The 24,371-nt window shown below is 40.9% G+C and overlaps 1 protein-coding gene across 1 annotated transcript in view; it reads right to left on the bottom strand.

Annotated features, from left to right (window-relative positions):
* Positions 1–5,148: 5,148 nt before the first annotated feature.
* Positions 5,149–24,371, bottom strand: part of fam184ab (family with sequence similarity 184 member Ab) — a 187,250-nt gene continuing 168,027 nt past the window's right edge. Inside the window, exons 19-22 of the mRNA XM_008289174.1 lie at positions 16,417–16,534; positions 15,022–15,126; positions 13,038–13,294; positions 5,149–5,230 (exon numbers count right to left, since the gene is read on the bottom strand). Coding sequence (XP_008287396.1) covers positions 5,149–5,230; positions 13,038–13,294; positions 15,022–15,126; positions 16,417–16,534 — 562 coding nt within the window. The remainder of the gene's footprint in view (positions 5,231–13,037; positions 13,295–15,021; positions 15,127–16,416; positions 16,535–24,371) is intronic.

The raw sequence follows: 24,371 nt of genomic DNA, 5'->3' as shown, positions 1-24,371 counted from the left end.
TTTGTTTATTTTCCGGGTCAAACGCTGCAGTGGTTCCTGTACAGATGCTGCAGCGCTGCAGCGCCCCCCGATGGATACTTTATGAACTGCAGGGTACAAATGTAGCCGTGAATAACAAACAGTGTGTCAGGAGAGAATAAAAACATAGTGGGACAAAGGTACATGCAGAAATTAAGCTGTACAATGTAAACCAGTGCATCGTAAACAAACAAGTATACACAAAAACAAAACAAACAAACAAAAAAAACCAATAGTAATAGTAAATTTAATTCAATCAAATACAACTTTATTTTTATTCTTATTTTATTGTATTTTATTCAACTTTAATATATCTTTAACCTATTAAAACCCAAGCTCTTGTTTGATATGCTTTTTTTTAAAAATATCTATTTGCTATTTGATCTGATCAAGTAGCAAAGAGAATGAAAAATAAAAAATATAAAGAAAATAAAATATATTTAGATAACAAATAAATACCAATAATAACTACAATCATTAAAAAAAAAAAAAAAAAAACTACTACGGTATTATAATCCAAAACGTGATGTTAAATGAGTGGTAGCACTTCAGTTTATAGATCAGCAAAAAAAAGAAAAAAGAAAAAAAACACTCATAGATGGAGAACTGTATGTTTTCATGCCCAGTTGGTGTTGAAATGCAAATTCAACTAAACACACCTTTATAACTTTAAAAAAAAAATGAAAGAGGAATAGGGTTCTCTTTGCATCTTGGAGCAGAACGCAGCTAAATCAGGTGTTCTCAGCTCGAAGTTTTTTGAGTACAAGAAATAATGACTAAAAGATGTGCAATAAAAGGCTCAGCATGCTCCTCTCCTTGTTCTCTGTGAATGAGTGGTATTATAAACCAACTTCAATCAGTGTTGTCCACAATGTTTCTGAAGAGATCACAAGGCTTTTCGTTTTTTACTGTTTAGAAAGCCCGCTGGTTCTTCAAAAAACCATCGCCAACTGAAATAACCTTTTTATTGAAAGGATGCGTTGTTGCATACTTCACAAGTTTTTCTTTTTTTTTCATTTTTTATTGGAGTTATTTGGTTGCAGTAATAACATGAAGTTATTTTCCTTCTTAATTATTCATTTGGTCTATAAAACCAAATGATTACAGGAATCCCCTCTGAGAAGGTTCACATGGAGCTTTATTGAGACAAAACTATTTCATGGAAATACCTTTAAGTTCTCTGGAGCGCTGTGAGCCAGAGTTTAATCCTCTCTGGTGGATGAAGTCTGCATATGTACACATTTCCTGTATCATTTACAAGATCGGATATAAACACAGCACCTCCAGTTCTTAAGAAATATGGTCTTATTTTTGTACACAACATGTTGATTGTTCCATAAGATGCTCATGTGCGCTGAGAAGTTGTGTGAAAGCTTTCTTCTATGAGTTGAAAGCTGGTTTATGGAAGTTTTTTTATATAGACACAGTCAGCCTGCATGTGTCAGCAGCAAATGTTCTGTAATGTTTGATTACAAGCAAAAGATGACATTATACATCTCTTAACTTCTGCTAAGACCCAGTAACACAATATACGATACATTATCTATACACCTCTTAATCCTCACTAGGGTCGCTGGAGTCTATCCCAGCTGACTCAGGGTGAAGGCACCTGGGAGTTTGCCTTATCTACTCGTGCAGCGTGGGTTCTCTCCAGGTTCTCCGGCTTCCTCCCACACAGTCCAAAAACATGTTGAGGTTAATTGGTGATTCTAAATTGTCCGTAGGTGTGAATGTGAGTGTGCTTGGTTGTCTGTCTCTAAGTGTAGCCCTGTGATAGACTGGTGACCTGTCCAGGGTGTCCCCTGCCTTCACCCTGAGTCAGCTGGGGTAGACTCCAGCCCCCCGCGACCCTAGTGAGGATTAAGCGGTGTATAGATAATGGATGGTTGGATGAGAATAAACACAGAAATGAGTGGACTGTATTGCCTTTTACTGACTGAGCTGAATGTTTGGTTCCGCTGGTCTTGATCTTTATCTGAAGTTGATGTTGTGGAGACGAAACAGACTTCATCTTAGAGAGAATAATGTTTATCGAAGCTGCTGATTTATTAGCTGTTGTTTCACTGCTGGGATTACTTCCATGGATATTTTCAGGTCAGGTTCTCTCTATGCAGCTTCCTCCTCAGTCAACAGGAGATCAGTGAGCACAGGGACACCAGTAGTTTCTGAAGACTGAAGGTCTTCATGTAAATGGGTAGTTATTTATTTCAAACATACCTTTATTTATGTGTTTTGGCCTTTTGTCCAAACGATCATGCAGCTTTAGGTCACTGACAACAACCCTCCTGGTAAGCTCCTTTCAGGTGGAGATGTTCAGAAGCTCACTGTACAATGCTGACTGATGACAGGGAGAAACAGAACATTTCAGAAACAGTGACAGGGATGTTTGCTTCTTGACTGGGTCCTGTCAGTCACCCACCATTTACGCAGCCAACCTGCTGTCTGTTTACACGAGCACAAACACCTCCAGTATACATGAACAATCATGTGATATGTGCATCAGGCGTGTTCGTATAGATGGAGGTTATTTTTGAAAAGAGTCTAAAACGCTCGTCTGGGCCGAGATTGTTTTTGTCATGGTTTAGAGGTTTCATTTGATTAATCCTCGTGTGTTCTCATCTTCTGTCTGTTTGCATGTCATTCTGTTCATCTATTTGTCCCTTTCTAGTTACTTCCTGTTATTTTGAAATCACCTTTCATGGTGCGTCACTTGTGTTTCTACTTCCTCCCTTTGTCTGTTTCCCTCCTTTTTAACCTTCCCTCATTAGATTTACCTGCTTCTTATCTCCCCTGTCACTTCTAGATGTATGCATAGTCTTGTCTTCCCTCTGTCTTTGTCAGATTGTCCTGCCTTATTCTTCCCTCTTGTTTGCATTTTGTTGCATTCTTTTGTTTTTTTTTTTGATTTCCTTGGATTGCTTCCTTCATGTACAGATTTCTTCCCCTGGATCACCAGTCGCCTTTTGCTTGCTCACCCATCTACACAGTTTTAGTTTTTGACTAAAGTAGTCTGCTGGGTCCTTACCTGAACACACTCTGACAGTTTTTTGCTTCAAAAAGCTAAAATAAATCAGTGTGGATGCGGCTCACTCACTTCTCTCTGTGGAAACTGGATCAGTTGAAGCCAAAAACATCAAGCTTTGTTCACTGAGGCGTTGAAAAGCAGCTTTATGACAGATACACAATTTACCAAATCCAATCAGCAGAAGTCATAAGACAGCTGCCGAGAAGTCTCTCAGAAGATTAGGAGCGTCTCTAAACAACTTGTCAGGAGGAGAAACAAGAACAAAAACAGAGGCAGAGCAGCATTTCACAGTGGATGACTTAAAAACAAAAGTCCTATTTAGTGGTGAATCCCAGTTAGAGGTTAGCGGCAGTATTAGTGGTGTTGATGTGAGGAAGTCAGCCGGAGAGAGAATCACTTCTCAGTGGATCAAACAGACACTGACTGGGGGGGGGGTTTTGCTACTATGGAGTTGGACACCTGCAGCAAATAGACTCCACCCTGACCCAGGAGGAGTCCATTCTTCAGAGACGTGCTCCACCTTCTGGTTTGCATCTTTGTGGAGAAAGATTCGTCCTGCAACACTCCTGACACGACAAAAACACAGTCTGGGATAGCATGAGTGCTGCTTGATGCAAAAAGAGAAGAAAGAAAAGATATCCTCATCGACATCTTTTTTTTTAGAGATTCAGCTTTTCACTCAAATTGTCGAGTTATAGAACAGAATAATAAAAATGATACACTTTATGATCCCCAATAGGAAATTCTGTTGTTACACGAGACAGCAGAAAGATTAAAGTGACCATAATACACATGAATGAGCACAAATATCCCATAAAGTAGTAAAAAATTATGAATAAGAAAATGGTCTCAAGTTCAAAATGCACAATAAAGTGTAAAATATGTTGTAATTAAAAATGTACTAAAGTGAAAAATGCAGTTAAGTAACAAATGCACACATGTATTATAGCAAATAAGTTCATGATTATAATTATAAGTTGATGTTGTCACTTGTAATGAAAAAATGTGGTATTAGACTAGAAACAAATGCAAAACAAGAGCATCTCCTCCAGCAGACATTTGAAACATTATGATGCCCAACTTACAGTTCCTAAACTCCTGTGTCAATACAAAAAATAAATTGCATCAAAATAAACGACAAGCAAACACGACTAAATGTCACAATAATTATTTATTAAGCATACACATTATAATATAAATATAAAATATGCTATTTTTGTTTTTAAAATTGGTGAGACATCATTATATCTGTGTTGAGACAGACAACCATACAAACAGGTTTTAATATTCTACCAAAATCTGCTGAAACTTCTATGCAGCTGTAACAAACTTGCCATGATGGTGCCGTCCTAAAATCAGAGCCTGTATTCATGGAGCATGTCAGAGAAGTGTAACTGATCTAGGATCAGGTTCATGTAAATGTCACCATAAATGAGGAGGCAAACTGGTCTTAGATCAGCCCTCCTAGTCTAAGATGCTGTATGCAGTGGGCCCACGTACAGAGAGAGCACAATAACCTACCATATAGTTCTTTATATATATATATTTCTTACTGTAGTCCAACAATGGCAATTAGCAGCATGATAATGCACCACTCATTTTTTTTTCTAGTTCCAAGAAACTGCAAAATAAGTTAGGAAGTAAAGAAATGAAAGAAACATCAAACATACTGATGATCATTGTCACTGTACTAAGAGAGAAACTCATCCACAGTGAAACAATCAGAGAGAATTAAACAATCAAATCAGATCAGAGTGATGACATTTGACGTCAGGATCGGGTTCAATTCAGTTTCACCTCAGTCAACGACGACAGCGAGTGGAGAGCCATTACGTATTTACGAAAGTGAAGGTTAATGACATCAAGTTCTGTGCATTTCACTGACAGATCGATGAGAATCCGTTCTCAAGCCATGACGTACAGCTTCAGTTGACTGAATCTGAAGTGAATTGATCCCCAAACCTATCAATGACAATAAATAACAAAGAGTTTTAACAATTTTTCGCTTTTTTTTCAGTGTTTTTTTTTTTTTTTTTTTCCTCAGTTTTTTTTCTTTTAAGTTTGGTTGACATGCTGAATCCTTGTGTTTGCAGGTTTGTGGTCGATCAAAAGGAAAAGTATTGGGCGAACCACTCCTGGCGCTGGGCGTCCGGGGAGTCGATGGTGGAGTCCTTGGTTTCAGGAGGGCTTCGGGGTCAAAACCAGCACGACAGAAATACAGTTAGAGACAGAGAAAGACAAGTCAGGAGAGAAGCCAGGGGTGGATTCATTATTTAGTCTTAAACAGAAGCTGTGGTAGAAAATACAATATTCAGGGACTTGCACTTCATTTAAATATTTCTATTGTACTTGACTGTCAGATTTTCTGAAACATGACAGCGTGTCATTTCCTTTCCTTTAGCAGAGCGAATGTCATGTTACGATGCTCAGTTTAATTAGGTTCAGGTATTTTCTGCAGCTCATTCTTTCCTGTTTTGAGCCACAGACACACAATCTAGTTTAAAATAACAGGTTGAGCTTGCTATTTTTTAACGTACAATTTTTTTCAGGAGAATAACATTTTTTAGAACCTGATGTGATGCAGAAAGACACAGAGGTTTGCAGAACCATCCAACATCATTCAAAAGTAGGTACAATTCTACTCTATGTCAGCCAGTGAAGCAAAATGTGACACTAGTATGATTAAATGAGCCATTTTTCCTGCATTTTGACAACTTTGAGGACATTTAACTGATATCACATATTTAAATAAGCCTTTGAATGCAGGACTTTTACATTTTATGACGTATTTTTAATTTGTGGTGTTGCTACTTTCAAGCCAGTCAAGAATCTGAGCCCATTTTCCACCACTAGCATCTTCCATTTTTCCCTTCTTTGTGCTTGGTCCTTTTCTAAAGTAAGAAAAAGTTCTTGTTTTTCTCTATTTTTTGGATGCAGTCCATTGTTCGCTATCACTATTGGCTACAGTCCCACGCTGGCCTGCATCTGCTTCTGTGCTACCAGTGTTATTTTTCTCACTAAACCAATGCCAATCGATGTGTGCTGCATAGAACTAGCGCCTCTATCTGGTGTCAGTCACTGTTCTGTCCACAGGGGGGCAGCAGAGCCTTTGTGTCCTGACTTCATACGGTTTCAAACGTATGTCAGAATAGCATTTAGCACCTTTAGAGAGGATCTGCCAGTTTAACGTTGCACACAAAGCAGAATGTTTCTCAAAAGATTTAAAGTAAAGGCTCAGTGAGGTACTATATGTCTGTTGTCGTCAGCTCATCCCAACACCAGTCATGAATTGATCTTGTGTTGAGAATCCTCTCGGTAGCGCGTCCCTGCCACGGAGCTTCATGATTTCCTCTCCAACTATGACAGATAAATCACTGTTGTGCTGGATGACATGTCCCTTCATTACAACGAACACACTGTACTAATTTCAGATCCATCATCCTGCTGCTGTGAACGCTCAGTAGAGCAGCACTGATGCTCTGTGTGTGTGTGTGTGTGTGTGTAACCGGGGCTTCGTCGGCCTCGGCTGGGTCGCCTGGGTGACGGCGTGAGATGTTGACAGCTCTGAAACACCCACTGACCCCAGAAAACATCCCTGATCATGTGTCCAGGAGCATCAACGTGATGGACTGATTGTCAAAAGCCTCTGACAAACACAGTTGCTCCCCTTTTGAGTCGCATTTGCTACGAAGCTACAGTGTGTAATTGTTTTCAGTGAGTATTTAAAGTGTTTTTTGACAAGAATTAATTCAAGGTTAGCAGTGGTGGGGAGAGGTTATTGGTGTACAAGTGACTGACTGTACCACCTCCACAACCTTCATCCGTTTTTATTCTTCCTACAGGTAAATGTCATCACTGGTAATCATGAAGCTGCACTTACTTCCTGACTTGTGTCTTTGGGGGGAAAACATGTTGTTCCCCAAAGTTTGAGCTAATTAGGCTGAGTATGTGCATCTATCAAAAACAAACACCTATTGGAGGCCAGTTGTGCGTTCTTAATTGGCTGCTTCTTGAACAAACAGTCCCATAACCCCAGTTTAAAGTAAACATTTTGGACGTTTTTTTTTGTTACTCTCTTTGCCTGAGGCAGTCAATTACTTCCCAAAAGAGTTCCCCTATATTTGTTTAGCCTAATGAATCACGTTTGTACTGTACATGGTCACAGTCTGGACTTAAAGCATTCTGTTTTACCATAAATACATAAATTATTCATGTTTATGTATAACTGGCACTGAGAATTCTCATATTGAATAAACACGATGGCGCACTCGCAGCTTTTTATTCACAAAAATATAGTCCGTCTGACTGATAAATGAAGATCAACCAGTCAAACGCAATTATTTTAGGACGCTTTTTTTTTTCTTTTTGTGTAGGAAGTGCTGATTGTGAGAACCAAGAAGACAAGGAGAAACGAGAGGTGAAATGTGGTGGAATGACAATGTGAGCGGAGATGAAAGGAGGACCGCAGGAGCAGGAGGAGGAAGTGTGATGGAGAGGACATGAAGAGAGGTTGGCTGAGGATGAGATGATGAGTCAAGGTCAGAGGAAGAAGCAAGAAGACAAGAAAGGAAGAGAGAAGAGAGTCAGAGGGAAGGAGTAAGTCTTTACAGCAGAGAGATGTTGTGACCTCTCTTTCTATCGACAGGAATCTGGACCTTGCGAGGGAGAGCGAGAGGTTTGGAGGAGGCTGAAATCCTGCAGGTCTGTCTTTTAAAAGCAAAGCCAAACATTCAAAAGCTTATATTACAAATGTCAGTCGGAGGGGAAGGTACATATTACTGTTTCTGCAAAATGTACCAGAGCCTGAAACCAGTAAACCAGAAACAATCACCAGACTTGCAACGGTCTGCCAAATACAACAACCAAAGTAAAAACCCTGCTGCAGCACCACTGACCACCGCGCCTCCAAATGAAGCTGGAGAAACTCAAGAATTAGCTCCTGAATCTGAAAGTAAGGCTCTGAAATTGAACTGAGCAAGATATGCCAGCAGAGTGTAACAGTGTTAGAGACTTGCTTGTCTGTTAGTGAACAGTGCAGCAGAAGAAGTCCCGACTTCATCTGTATGTATGTTCAGACAACAAGCTGCTTGTGTTCAATCCATTTATATAGTTTTTAAAAAATCATTAATTTGTATATTTCTATGTAAAACACAGTAGCCTATATATTTCTATACATCTCATTTTTTCTATGTGGATCTCCTCTTGAATGGCTGCTATTGATGATGTGTTAAACATCAACATTTAAAAAGTAGCTAATACTGTGAGTACTTTTTGAGAATATAAGTATTTTCTAAGTGACAGTTGTTTTACTTGTAGTTCAGTAATATGTCCGTAATCTAAAGGTACTTCTATTTGAGTACAGCATTTCAGTACTCTTTCTGCAACTGTTTGAATGATTCCAGAAAATGTTTATTGTTCTAAATAAACAGTAAGAAAATAAAAAAGATTAAGTGGGAAGAACTGTACGGTGTTCACATATTTTTTTTTACTACATAGATTCAGAAACTAGGGCTGCACGGTGGCTCAGTGGTTAGCGCTGTCGCCTCACAGCTAGAAGATCCCCGGTTCGCGTACATGAGGACACCACAGATCTTTCTAAGTGAAGTTTGCTTGTTCTCCCTGTGCAGCGTGGGTTCTCTCTGGTTCTCCAGCTTCTTCCCACAGTCCAAAAACATGTTGATTCTAAATTGTCTGTAGGTGTGGATGTGAGTGTGCTTGGTTGTCTGTCTCTAAGTGTGGCCCTGTGATAGACTGGTGACCTGTCCAGGGTGTCCCCTGTCTTCACCCTGAGTCAGCTGGAATAGGCTCCAGCCCCCCGTGACCCTTGTGAGGATTAAGTGGTGTATAGATAATGGATGGATGGAGATTCATAAACCTGCAGGAAAAACTTAAAGCCGTGTTTATTTCTGTATTTCAGGTGAGGATGTTAATCTTCACTGCATTAATGATCTGTGGCCAACTGCAGTCCCTGCTAGCTCCAGACTCAAAAAATATTTTGATCTTGAGTGTAAATGTGATCAGTTTAGTACACAAAACTGTCATCTCATGTATAATCTCACTACGATAAGTTCTGTCTTTTTTCAAAAACCGGCCTCTTTTGGCAGCTACGCTCTTTTCGGTTGATAATCAATATTCAGCATTCAAAACAGTGTTTGCCTTTAGTCTGTGTAGATTCTCAGTCCTCCAGTCATAGTGATCCTAAATGCTTCAGTAGACAGTAACCAAACTTTGACTTGCCTTCTGCTGAGGCACTGAAACAAACCTAAAGGCCAACTGAGGGTGTGTGTGACGTAAATTTTGTCATCAACCCAACTCCACGATGGTCCACGAGCAGTTCTAAATCTGTACACTGCACTCAAACACGCTGACTGTGTGTGTGCCAGCAAAACAAATAGTGGTTCAAATGAATGCTGGTGAGGAGACGCTTCCCACACCTTTATGATTCACCGTTAAAAGAGTACTTCAAGTAGATGCTGCTAAACTTTGGAGGAGCTTTGATGTGTTCATGCTTTCTATTGATGGTGCTCAAACACAGTGTAGAAGCTCTAGATTCTCCAGATGTCGTGTGCTGTGAAGGCCTCCGGTGCTCAACACACCAGTAGTAGTGTAGTGAAGTGGTTGAACCAGAGTTTGTCCTGAGCCTCCATGGAGAGCTCCACACGGACTCTTGTGGAGATGGTGAACTTTAAGTCACATGGACATGGAAAGTGTAACGCTGTCCTAACAACGGCACTAGTCAGGTAAAAACATCAACAGCAGTTTACTGTATATGCACTAAAATGACTAAAATGAATTAAATTACCTTCATTTAATGCCATACCTGCTCATATTCACCAAAATACTCCTTCTGATTACTGTCTGGATGCTTATCGGCACATTCAGCAAACAGGTGCAAGTTAGAGGCTTTACAATCTATGAATGATTCACTGAGATGAAGTCTCCTCGCTGCCTCACCGAGCAGCGAAATGTTCTGTGCAGGCTGAAATCCTTTTAGATAAAGTTTGTCAAGGGTTTGTGACCTGCTGAATTAAAGGGTCAGATTTACAAATTGCTGATCAGTCAGCTGTTAGGAAACTCATTAATGTGAGGGCAGAGAGATCGACTCCAAATGTTTGTTCCGAGCTAAGAGGGGGAAGAAGAAGGACGAATCGCCTAATAGAGTCTGAAAACATTTCAAAGCCGATCTCTAATATCTGACCTCATACTGTCATTTCTTCCCTTTGTTGTGTGAGTGTGTTTGTGTAGCTGCTCTGTATTCCCACCGACGGCAGCGAGGAGCAATCGCGTGTGCGTCCTCGCTGAAGAACATTTGTGTGTGTGTGTGTGGCTTTTTGTAACAGCGAAAGGTGGGTCCCATAATAACAGAGCTTTGTCCCAAGCTTTCTGCAAAGCAGCCACCATGTCATCGTGGACATAAACAGCAGCGAAACATGCAGCAGAATGGACAGAAAATAACACTCACTCACACGCATGCTGTAAACCGAAATACTGGTGCATTAGAATACAACTCCCAGCATGCAGCTACACACTGCATGTATTCATGTGAGGCGCATGTTACATCATCCATTATCGGTTCACGCACAGTTCATCGCAGCCACGATCGTGAAATAAGAGAAAGCGTTTATTGCACCGTAGAGCTGAGAATTGAAGCTGTTGTTAAAAATCAGACACCACCACACACAGAGGGGACAGTCCATGATAGCAAAAGACAATATCTACTTCATTAGAAAGTCACAGGAAAATAGTTTATTTGCTTCGTATGAAAATCTCCTTTAGAGCAGAGGAGGAAAAGTGCAACATGCTGAAATTTAAATGAAGATGAGGATGAAGAAACGGAATCACAAAGTGACACAATGCAACAACAAAAAAAAGCCACAACAGGTATTAACAACAAGTTGTATAACTTCCTGAACAGAAAAAATAAAAAAAAGCCTGTCGGCATGCACACCGTTAACATGTTCAGACTGACGGACACACAGTCGTGGAAAGGAAAAAGTAAAAAAAAAAAACATGCCTCTTTTGCATTCCAAGGCCATTCTTTAAAGCTTCAGTCGCACATGGGACTCCTGTGTTTATGTTCAGGCTCTATTCTCTAGATATTTATCATGTCTATTTACAGAGCGGCCGACGTCTCTGAGTTCAAGGCGCTGCAGCAAAAAGCGGTCTTTAATGTCAGCGATGTACGGTATAAACCTCAGGCCCCGAAAGGCAACACAGAGTCATGTACGAGTCTGTTTGATTGACCGTTCGCCAAAGCCCCTTCCCTGAAGAGCCCGGCTGGGTTATCGGCAGGGCAGAGTGGGCAACAGAGACCGACACGGGGCCCCGGACTGGCTCTAAGTGCAGCTACGACGGGGGTCCTTTATCCTGTCATCTTGTCGAGGGACTCTGTATCAAGATCCAGCTTCAAAAGTTTCTCTTGAGCTTTTTTTAGTGTTTAATCTCATTCTGTCTGTGTGTAACTAACAAACAGAAACCACACGTGGCGCAGTATTACTTCTTCATAGGAGCACTGTAAGGCTGCCACCAACAACAGAGTTGATCAATGATACATCTGACAGGTGATGTCGTTAATAATTAACATTTGAAAGGTCAGAAAATATCAAAATATGTCTGTAATTATCCTTTAACAGAAGCTAAAACCTCTAATTCTGCAGTTTACTATCATGTGAACTATGAAACTACCAAATTACTGATATAATATTTTCGCCAAAATCAAATATGTTGATATTTAGCATCTAATTTTGACCGACTGCTGATATCGATGCATGCACGTATTCTTCTCACCTGACTGTGGAGAACATCAGGTGTCTCCTGTAGCAGAATCAACATATTATTACGTCTATTTTATCGCCCACCGGCTGATTCTGACACAAAACACCACCCGTTGTGGATGTTATTACACCTTTTAATAGGCGTTATCATGGTTCACATACATATGAGCCAGTGGGGACCTTCACTGTCTAGTTGGCTCAGTAGGCTGTTGTCACCCATTTAATGGTGGTGAAGCCACGATTTAGCTCTAAAAGGAGGGACAGAAGTACAAATGATTATTCACTTAACTCTCTAAACAACCAGCGGCGGGTTTGAAAGGCACGTTGTCTTAAAAAGTGGTTTTAATCATTCTAAAGCAAAAATTGTAAACATTTGTTTGATGATCTGCTGCTTCTCTTCATCACATCTGTATTTGTAATGTTTTTGAATCGTGGACTGTTTTTTTTAAAATAAAGTAGGCAATGCAAATATATAATCTGTGAAATTGTAGTAAGCGCCTTCCACAGTTTTCTGACATTAATTGACTGACACGTACTAATTGTGAAAATAGTGTTTCTTGCAGCTCTGATCATTTAAGTAGCCCCGAAATAAACACGTTCTTACATAGCTTTAAAATGAGCTACCTCGAAGCAACATATTTCATTTCAGCCAACTTGCGGAGCTACAGCAGCTACAGCTGAGCTACAGTTGGCTTTTAAGTCGACAAAATCAACAGCTAAAGATGAGAAGCAGCTTTTGTCTGAAACCCATTGTTTCAAACGTTTCTGATACAAATATGCCGCAGTTGTGACTGTGAACGCAATTTGTATCATGAGAGCACAGAAAGCTAACAGAGGTGGGGATCAGCGAACACTCAATTCCAACACATCAGAGTGTTTAAAGGCTCTTATTTTAAAAATCTGCAGCTCATGATGGTAATGATCTCATGCTCCTTATGGTGTATGAAAGGGCCACACTTGGCAGGAAAGGATGAAGGTGTAAAAAATACCTGTTACTGTCCCACTGAGAAGGTGAGTTTCTGGTGTTTTCTTTGTTTTTTTTTTCAACTTTGAGGCTTAAAATACATGTTTTCTACATGCAAGGTTTGACTCAAGCTACGAGTCAGATCAGTAAAAGTGCTTTAACCTCCTTTAACCAGCAGGAGTTTCCAATTAAACAGAGGCCTGTGACTGGATGGTGGATGTGCGGGTTGTCGAGCTGCTGCCTGAAAAGGTCTCACCTCAGGAATTTCTTGGGTTCGGTGGGAGGGGTCGGCGGGGCAAGAGGTTTGTTGGAGTTGAGCTCCAGGTGGTGGAGGGGGGAGTTGGGGATGGGCTCTAGGCGGCTGGGCGGGGCTGGGGGCGGGGGTGGGGGCTGCGGGGGCTGCCCACTCCCCGTACCCACCACGCCCACGCCCCTACCTGCTGCCTCCAGAGCCCTGAGATTGGGAGAGCTGCTGAATCTGCTGGCTGCAGTTTTCTCATTCTTTCTCTTTTGCTACACAGAAACAAAAAAGAAAAGGAGGGGCATGGGGGTCAAAAAAGGAGCAAAAGGGTAGGTTTTCAAACAAAAGATAAGAAGGAATGAAAGGGGGGGAAAAAGAGGGAGAGCTCTAGAGGTCGTAACAGTCCAGCCGATGACAGACAGGAAAGAGCAGCGTGCTAACTTGATCACTTTAAATGCTGATCGAAGCAGAGTGAATGGATCGATCTGAAGACTGGCGTCACTCAGTCACAGTCTTAAAGCACCAGTCGCTCTGAGCAGAATGACAGTTCAAGATGAGGAGAGATGCGTCAAAGCAGGAAACATCTCACACTAACAAATGGCTTGGAAAGCAAAGGAAAGCTGGAGATAAAGTCAAGAAGAGGAGGACCAGCCGAACTGGGTGGAAGAGTCACTCGCACATTTATACACAAACACAAGATGGAGAAGGATGACGTGGGAAGAGACACGCAGCACATGTAACAGCAAGAACAGAAATACTGGAAGTTATAGAACCTGTGATGGTGTCGACAGTTAAATACCGATCATGCAGTGGGAACCATTCAACTCAGACACACGGTGAAAAATGAAACATCGTGTTAGCCAGGTGCACTGGAAAAATATCCTCTCAACCAGTTCCCTGCTCTGATTTATGAGCTCCATGAACACACTAAAATTAGAACAGTCTGCTTTTATGTGTTTGTCCTTCTCACTGCTTTGAAGCGAGCAGAGCTTTGCTGGGATATAATATTATGACCCGAAGGTCAATCAGGATTTAGCAACCTTTGAATGACAATCATATTAGAGTTGCCAGGTAATATTGTGTTTGTTCTCAAAAAGTTGACCTTGAATTGCTTAGTTTAACTTTGTAGCTTTAAACGTGATACATTGCAGATTTCTGTGATGTCAAACTTCCAAAATGAAATTGTGCTTGTTTTGTTTTTAAGACTAAAAGCCGTATTTTTAGTGAATCGCCGCCGTCTGTAGCACACTGCAGCTCTTTCGTTGAAAGTTAATGAAGCCCAAAATCCAATTGTGATCAAAGATGCAGATTTTATGTGATTGTGTTCATTAAAACTGAAGGCCATTTGCTTTTACTTTGTGGAGAATTTTAGGTACCTTTTGAGCTGTGACACTTTGGTTTAACTGCTGTTAACAAATGAGACCTTGGACAGCCTCCATCTCACAACATCGGTGCTATTATTCAACAGATGGAACAAAAAAAAATCACAACAGTTCCAATTATTCATGCTATTCCAGTCCTCTCACCGTCCACGATGACCTCTGTTTTACAGAAAAGAATGGATGTGTTCAAATGGATTTCTCTATTGTGCCTTCACCATCTGCCATGAGCTCTGAAATTTTTCACTGTTTTCACTGGAACATCGTAATCCTCTCTTTAGCTGTAAAACAGCTTCAGTTTGTGTTAGTGCTGTAGCAGATTTCCTGCTCAGCTAAACCTTGAAACATTCTGGTAGAGGCTGATAGTTTCCTCAAAAAATGGTCTCATCTGTTAGCAGCGATTACAGCAGTATTTGAAAATCACTGTGGTTATGGTTTGTGGTTTTTACATTACAGCACAACCTATTGTAAAAACTTCAGTATTGACTGTCCTGGTCGATCAGCACTGATGGATATGGAATGATTCGGAGTGGATATCATCTTTGCTATGTAGTAACAGAAAGCGACAGGCTTGTCAGAGCGCCCCTGTGTGTGGCGTGTTACAGGATAATAGGGCCTACCTTAATGAGTGGGTTGATAACTCCTACGTTGGGACTGGCGTTGAACACTTTGTTGAAGTTGGTCTCCCTGTTGACGAGTTCCAGCTGGTAGAACTTCTTATCGTCCTGGAGGAGAAAAGCGTGTTAGCTGACAGCCAGTGAGGCTGTGAAAGACTCAAGGGAGTGTGAAAAGCCTGAAATTCACACGTTCTGTCGGCAGACTTTTTAATAGTAGCACACACACTTCATGAAAACTGCTTAAAAACAGCAATTCTAATAATTCCAGCCTTCCTCCCACTGGGACTTTGGACTGGCGAGTTTCCTTCAAAGCACTCTAGTGTAAACTTTTCACCTCGTAATTGCTGCAGACTGTGGACCTCACACTGAACCTCATGACTCAGAAACCTCAACGGCAGCAGCAGTGAAAAACGTAAGCTGATTTATAAAGTCACCTTCATGTGATTAGTGCGGAGGAGCCACAGTGTCCCTGACAAACCCAATGAAAATCACAGTGTTAATGAGGTGAAGCACAGCGGATTTTAAACTGCGTAAAAGACAGAAAGTAAGGCCGGCCGTGTCAATGTGAACCAGCGGAGACTTCAGATAAAGCTTGAAATATGTTATAATTACAAGTTAGAAATCTCTTCCCATTTTACTAATCAACATCATAGACTGTATCTAAAAGAAGAATGTAGCCATCAATGCAAAGTGCCTTAAAGTGTGATACTACTGATGACCACTAGGGGCCGGCTCCAGAACAGCTCTGGTTCCAATAGGCTCCCATTCTAAAAGTGTTCACTCCTCTCATGAAACAATAACTAAATAACATTTTCCAACAAGTTACCATAATATAATTTGCTACATTACCTCCTTCTGTTTAACTAAATAGAAATAAAACCTCAGTTTTCTGTAACATCTGTGAAGATTTAGGACCCCAAAACATTTCAGTCCCTCTGACTGAACAACAAGACATCAAAATACAAGGTGTCTTGAAAATGCTTCCAGTAAAATAAGAACAAACTTGAAATAACTTGGCCAATTTTCTAGATATTAACAGAAAACGGGCTTGTCCATAACGTGGTTTGATGCTACTGGTGCCTCATTAGTCTATCAGTACTGTGACATACATTTCTTTTTTTTAAGTACAACTTGGGCTACTTTCATTTTTCAACAAAAAACAATGTAGGAGTGTATGGTTTCTGCAGACTTTTGACTGTTTTTCATTTATTCATTCTGTTTTTCTGCCTTTCTTTTCCCTGCAGCAGCATCTCTCATGCACGTTCGTTTGTGAAACTCTCCATTCAAAACCTGCTGCTACATCTAAAATCTATCTCTGATGAACACATTTTCTTTCCACACTTATTGCTGCACATAGCTTCTCTGGGCTCAGGCATTACCTCATCGGCAGTTACCTACCACCAGCTTCTTGACAAGGGATTCTCGCTCAGAGACCATGTCCTTCAGCTCGGCGATAATCTGCAGATCTTCAGGACGACTCTCTCTGTTCCTAAACTTCTCCTCTGTTCCTTCCAGCCTGTAGGATGAAGAGATAAAAATACAGAAGCATAAATATTCTGTACAGGAGGTCCACGGAGCATCATTCGGGCTTACACAGCTTATGTATATAAAATCATTAAGCACTATAAACATCTTCTGTGAGACGGTCAGTTTATAATGTGATCCGATCATATTGTGTGTAACATCAAACATCAATTCCAAACCAAACAGGAGTACGAGCCAGCTCCTCTTATTCGATCCTGCACTTTAGACCGTGTGTGTACGAGATGGAAGCATTTATGGGGTAAGAAAATTAAATGTGTGTACTACAAGGATTAAAAAGATGAGTGATTTATATGCTTTCCTTTTTCATTAGCCCTTGATCAATAAAACAGTAATTGCCCCTGGTTCCTTCTCCTGCGTGCCCCGTTCTCTCATCCTCACAAAAAACCATTAGGAGGCGGGACGTGGAAACCAGAAACAGAGCTCTTCCTCTGGAGGTTGTTATGACTCTGAGCTATGAGAACTTTCAAAAACCATTATAATGGACGAAAATCACCGCTTGCGTAAAACGTCTGATTCATTTAACATCCGGTGACATTTCCCTTAATGCAACACATGCTAAAGATTGCCATGGAAAAAAAAAAAAAAAAAAAAGGCCATTAGCCGAGTGAAGCATTTTTCAAGTAGAAAAACAACCAATTGTGACACTGCTGGCTGGGAAATGTGTTATTTTTTTTGAATTTATAACAAGATGAAAGCCTTTGAAAGCACATATTTCAAAGCAGCAGCACATAGTTCAGAGAAGTAAAGTACTTTGAAAAGTTTTGCTTTGCTTCAGAAATATCTTTTAAATGTTCCCACAAGCACAAGCCGTAATGAGTCACCAGTTGCTCTCTTTGTACTAAATCATCACATCGACCTTATAATTGGATAGAAAAGTTGGTTTTGTACTGAGTGCTTCATTGTTGACATTTCCAAAGAGTTTTGTAGCAATTTGGTTTCGCAATAACCACATTTCTCTTTGTGTTGGCACCCTTGCAAGTTTGAATTAAAACAAGAACAAACAGAATTTTCTTCTGAAGCAGTCAAAGTTGTGCTACAGGTGTCATTTTCCGGCTGCAGATACAAGGTCGCTCAGGGAATATCAGTGATTCTTTTCAAACAAGGGCTGCATCAAAATTGCATACTTTGTCTTTTATCTTTCAGTACGTACGATAGCTGCTCTTAGAAAGTATGCAGTGCTTTATTCTGCAAGCATACAACTGAGACGTACAACTTCAACATAATATTGCACCTTATGCTTTGACCATCTTGCTCATGTATCCACTGCAGTCTGTGGTGTGAAATGAGCTGTTTGCAGTCTCCAGTTTAAGCTTGTTTCTGCTCATGCAAGACACTGTGATGTATCTGTGCCGAGGATTGTGGGGCAAAATGACCAGAAAAGCGTGCTGGCTTGCAAAATCTGACTGGATGTAGGAGAACATCCTGGATTTGTTTGCATCCTGCATTTGGTACACTATGTACTGCAACACACTAAATCTTTTTCTGTCGTACTATGTAGTGTGGCAGTATGGATCCCAAAATGCACCTAAGCTGTGAGCCCATTTCTGTGTTTTCACCAAGTTATGTGACAGCAAGCTTAACAGCCTTTCACTGCTCACACCTCCACTACAAACCACCGAGGGCTATCTTTGTGACATTTATGTCACAGTATGAAAGGCCGAGTAGCAGGGCGGATCGCCTCCCTGATAAACAGCGGTGTCTCCGAGGAATGTCCACCACTGTCCTGGAGCAGCTACTGGGGCTCAGCTCGGTGATACTGATACATACTGATCTGCAGTTTCATCAGATATAATGTCTGCTGCCAAAGCTGGTCCTGCTGAGCTCGTCTGATAGCCGATTTCCTCCAGTTTGTCGACTATTTTCTGCAGCTCAAACATCAGGATGAAGAATCATGCTCCAGCAGTGTCTGTGCTTCATAAATGTGTTTGTTCTAAAACAAAGAAAAGGGACTATCTTAACTTAAATTATGGCTAAAACACTACAGTATGTGTATAATGACATGATATTACTATCACCTAAAGCAGTAATCAGGGAACTGCTCATAATCTTTTATACACTGTTAATAAAAAAATGGCCAGTACAGTTTTAAATCCATCCATCCATCATCTATACACCACTTAATCCTCACTAGGGTCATGGAGGGGCTGGAGTCTGACTCAGGGTGAAGGCAGGAGACACCCTGGACAGGTCACCAGTCTATCACAGGGCTACACTTAGAGACAGACAACAAAGCACACTCACATTCACACCTATGGACAATTTAGAATCACCAGTTGACCTCAACATGTTTTTGGACCTTGTGGGAGGAAGCCGGAGAACCTGGAGAGAACCCACGCTGCACGGGGAGAACATGCAGACTCCACACAGAAAGATCCTGGGTGTCCTCGCTGGGACGTGAACTGCCGACCTTCTTGCTGCAAGGCAGCGATGCTAACCATCGAGCCACCTTGCAGCCCCAGTTTTAAATCTATTCATTATATAGTTTGAAAAAGTTGCTATGCAAAAGAGGGTTTTTCTAAATAACAGAAAACGTCTGCAAGTAACATGCTGTTTTAAATTGTATACCAATTGTCCTCATTGTCTAAAAAATGCAGACACACAGTCCCAGCAGGAGAAACTACCTAGACTAGACTAATACTTGAAGGAAGCTCACTTATTCAGTAACTCTTCAAATGGAGCCAAGACAAATACCATCTTGTCCAGTGGAGTGGAGCAGTGCACCACTGAGGGTGGTGGGGAGTTTATGATCGAATCCAAATATCCATAAAGGCGTTTTTTTTTTTCTCCTGCTGTACACAGACTGTGTTGTTCCAGTGTGTATATACACATCTTAGAACTAGCTGGTTGAACTGTATTTTTCCTCTGAGCTGGAGCACGCTGAGGCCAAATGTTCAGTGTCCAGCTATTTTGCACCTGAGTGCCACAGCATCAGCAACCCTTCACTGAGCAGGAAGCCTCTCTGTCACACCCGGCTGCAGTGTCACTGACACATGAAAGGCAAGAGAGTCCGGTGTCACCCGTGGCATTTATCATATTCCTGGGTCTGTTTCAGATCACATAGACAGAACATTTCCAGGGCTTGGACGAATGCACCTGTTATTTCTTTGGCTTATATGGAAGCCATCAGGCCGATTTTCTTCAGCACGACCTGCAGGGGGAAAATCTGCTGCATGGTTAAGCTGATAAGAGACACTGGACAGCCGCTGCTGCACCAAAGCTGTAACAAGGTGCTGATGGAAAATTTCTAGTAGTTCATTTTTGGTAGGGGGTGGATAAGATGATGACTTGGAGTCTCACAGTTGGAGATGTTGGAATGTAATATAACCCAAAACTGACAATGACTGATGGTCAGGAGGAAGTGTTGGGTGCGAATTTCTGCTATCTTCACTGCCTCCTGGTCGTGTCTTGACATTTTCGCTCACTACTGCTGCCCCTGCAGTCACACCATGTTCACATTACAGTGGAAAGACCAGCATCTCAGCTGCATGTTGGTCCGTACAGTATATACCACTCCAAAACTGTGCAACTGTAACAGGATCAGTCATGTAGCAGCAGTTTCATATTAAATATATATGTATTGTTTTATTAGTTATACATATTGTATTATATATATATATTATTTTACTGTTTTTTTGTTATTACCTTTAATCAATAGAATTCCACAAAATCTAGCTTGCATTTGGTTTTGGTGTGGAACCTTTCACTTTGGGGTCTTAGTACCCCACGTTCGTTTTTTTGGTTACCCACCGTACCCCTATAAATGAGTTTTTCCCGCCTTGCCTCTCCCCTTTTGTACATGTATCTGACGGGAGAGGTAAGCGAGACTGTGCTGCTGTTGTCTGTGTGTCAACTGATGTACATAATTTCATTTATAAGTTTATTTTCCCAGTTCTGATATGTTGTTCTGTCATTTAATTTCTGTAGCAGTACAAGCTGAGACTGACAGCGGATTTTGTGGTTGTTTTGTCGTCTGTCAAGATATGTACTGTATTTACTGTATGTATGAATGGTGAATGTTTCCTGCCTTACGCGGCCCCCGCCCTTTTGTATATGTATCCGACGGAGAGCAGTACAAGCTGAGACTAACAGCGGATTTTGTGGTTGTTTTGTCGTCTGTCAAGTTTGTCAAGTGTCAATAAACGAGATCACCTCAAAAAAGATTGGTGTTCGACTCATCACAACGCAGTGCCAAGACTCCACCGGTTACACAACCTTAACTATTATGCTGCTGTTGTTAGCAGCAGACTGTTTCGGACACTCTTACTTTGCTTTTGTAACAAGTCTGCTGCATTTGCTTGCTGGTATTTACCAAGAGAATAGAGCATGTGGTCTCAGTATAAAGGTCATTTGTGGCCATTAAGTGCAGCTTGGAAAAAAAGTTCAGCAAATTCAAACTCTCAGCACACCTGTTCAACGCACAGCAAACACCCAGCCAGAGAGTTTAAAATGTACCCAGTCTGACTCACCAATCTGCATTGTATGTGGTTTTCTCCTCTCCTTCTGCTATCCTTGTGTTACCAATTGAAAAGTCCCCTTCACTACAGGAAACAACAACAATCTCCCAGCAGCAACCTACACACTCAAAGTAGAAAGTTTTACCAAGGATTTGGACCTGCACTAAGGCAGTCCTGCTTGGTTCTTCTGGTGAATTAATCACTTTAATGACAGTGCTCGCCTCCCTGTGCGCAAATGCTCCATCAAAACAATTCCCCTGTCACTGTTTTGCAGGCACATCCAAACAAGCTATGGTGTTACTTTTAGCTATAGTGGAATGATAATAAGGTGTAGCCAGACCATTCTCCAGCACGGAGACAGATCTGGCTATGCAAGACTACAATGTACGACAGAAGCGATAAGGAAGCGGTGCGTGCAGAAGTTGTTCCTCTGTGACAATGTAAACACAACATTAGAAATCATGTAGCATGTCATGTCTAAAGTGAAAAATATGATTTATCCATTTTTGCAACCAAAACAGAGACTTGAATTAACTGTGATGCATAATATCCATGATCATTATGCCCACAATAACATCTCCAGAGATGTTAAGTTCACAGTTTCAGAATAAAAGGGTACCAGCAAATATTCAAAATGAAGACGCCACCAAATGTCAACTGACTATCAGATGACAACAGATTCTCTTGACTGACTGGTCAATTATGTTAACGTCATGTTAATGCAAGCGAAAGAGGCCATCCTCAGGCTAAAAGAAAAAAACAGCAGCAGATACTTTAGGAGCAGCCAGATCAACAATCTGATACATTCTTACAAAGAAGGAACAAACTGGTGAGGTAAGAAACACCAACGAACTGCAGGACAATGAAGACAACTTAAGCAGGTGGTTGCAGAATTTTGACCTTGGTGAAGAAAAACCTTTTCTCAACGTCAAACCCAGTCAAGGACACTCACAGGGAGGTACCGTACGGATGTTATTAGCAAAGCCCATAATCAAGAGACACCTTCATGAATGGAAATACTGCAGATTTTCTCTAAGACACAAATTACTGGTAACCCTGAAGAACAGAAAGGTCTTTGCTAGAAAACATCTAAACATGCTTTCTCGGTTCAGGAACAAGATTCTTTGAAGCAAAACTGACTTTTTATCAAAATGATGGGAGGAGAAGGGAAGGAAGCAGACCACATCATCTAACAGACATGGTGAAGACAGTGTTATGATATGGGCCTGTATAGCTGCCAATGGAATTGGATCACTGGTGTTTGTTGTTGACGTGACTGCTGATAGAAGCAGCAGGATAGATTCTGAAGTTTACTGAGCTTTACTTTCTGCTCAGATTCAGTCAAATGCTGCAGAACTGATAGAATGGACCTTCACAGTGCAGATGGATAATAATCCTGAACACAAAGCAACCTGAGAGATTCTTAAGGCAAAGAAAAGTGAAAGTTCCTAAATGGTCTTGTCAGTCATCTGACCTCAGACCAGCTGAGCGTCCTTCCACTGAAGGTAGAAAGACCCACAACAAGCAGCAGCTGAAGGCGGCTTTAGTAAAGTTCTGGCAAATTACCCCATGGAGAAAACTCAGCATTCAGTGATGTTTATGGGTTCCAGACTTCAGTCATCCACTGACTGCAAAGGATTTGCATCCAAATAAGTGTAATCCTTATATTTATAATTATGTTAGTTTGTCCAATTACTTTTGAGGCTGTGAGAATGGAGGGACTATGTAAAAAAAAAAAAAAAAAAAAGGCTGTAGTTCCTCAACAGTGCTTTTGTTAAACCCCTTGAATGAAAGCTGGAAGTCTGCACCTCAATCACATCTTGATTGCTTCATTTTAAATCCACTGTTGTCATGTACACAAGCAACATTATGAAAACTGTGTCACTGCCCAAATATTTATGGGCCTGACTGTAACTGATTAGTTGCAGCACCTCTAATTTAAAAACACTCTCTCTTCCTTCTGTTGGATAAGTCTCTGTCTTATAAGTGAGATTATTCACCGAGGCATACGAATAGAATAAATCACATACAATAGTGGATGAAGAACTGTCCCGTCAAGTCATTTGGAAAAGTCATTGTGCATAATCCTTATTATGATCCATTAGAGGGACAATTATCAAAGCAAATAGGACTGAAAGATAAAAGAACACTAGAAGAAACTAGGGAAAGAGTTGCAAATGGTTGCATTAAGCAGCTTTCATACTGTATGTCCCATATTTTCGACATAAAAACTGTAAAAGCAGCAGAGTTTTATCTACATTTGCCAGAGACAGCTGGAACTTTAAAGGGCCGTGTGATTTGTTCAGTGGTGCGACACTTTATCAGTCTGAGATTCCCACAAACCACAGGAAGAGGGGCATTAAGTTTTACAAATTTTCAACAAAATTTCTTCTCTTTTTTTCAGAAGAAAAGAGTGTTTTGAGACTTTCCTGGGTTCCTTTTTCCAGTCCCAGAAGTCTTCTTTAATCTGGCAGATGTTTCACTGCATAGATTTAATTGTAAATGTTGCAGGAAGCAAAACCGTTGCTCAAATGGTTTCCTGTAGTTAAATATACGTTCAGCACTGATTTGAGAAGTTGTTGCTTTAATGTTGACTGTCATTATGTTTCCAGTGTCCAGATGTGTGACTCCATGTATGACGCTGGCAGACACCTGCACACTGGGAAAACTGGTGAAGTGACGACAGATATGACGACAAACCAAAACTCAAACAAAACCTGTTTCCCACAGGCAAGCTTTGCAACCCCCAGAGGAGCAGGCAAAAAGAGACAGACACAGGACAAAACACTTAAATATTCATGAAACCTAAACAGTAGATGTTTAGGGAGAAGGACGTAGAGGGTAAAGCTGTCGTCATCACAGCCATTAATTAGGTGGAAAGGGACAAGACTTGTTAGGATAGATCTGTGTTGTAGTTAATTAGATGAGAGAAAAGTGGATCATCTCTGAGGAAAGCCCCAGAAATACATCTTTAGGGAGTGAAGAAGTGAAAACAGAAACTGCCAGAAAATAGAAACTGCTGACTATTAAAGCGTATTTGTCCTTAAAATAACACAGAAACTAGAATACTTGACTATGGTTAGTCTGTAAGCTCAAATAATACATTCACTGTACAGACAATGTGTTCTATTTGACTTTGCCTTTGGTGTGCTGATACGTGTGCAGATATTTTCCCAGTTTTCATATGGTCTAGCTAGTTTGAAATGGGTTGCAGGTAAAACACATAAAAGACAAAACTGAATGAATGAACTGAATCAAAACTTTAACTCAACACAGAGACCCAGGGCGACCCGATGGCCGAGTGGTTGGGTACATACCATGTAGCCACATATACAGGGGTGGAGCTAAGGGGTG

Source organism: Stegastes partitus, unplaced genomic scaffold (genome assembly GCF_000690725.1).
Source record: "Stegastes partitus isolate 25-593 unplaced genomic scaffold, Stegastes_partitus-1.0.2 Scaffold597, whole genome shotgun sequence".
NCBI lineage: Eukaryota > Metazoa > Chordata > Actinopteri > Pomacentridae > Stegastes > Stegastes partitus.
Note: the sequence above shows the minus strand (reverse complement) of the source record. Positions and strands in the feature narration are given on the sequence as shown.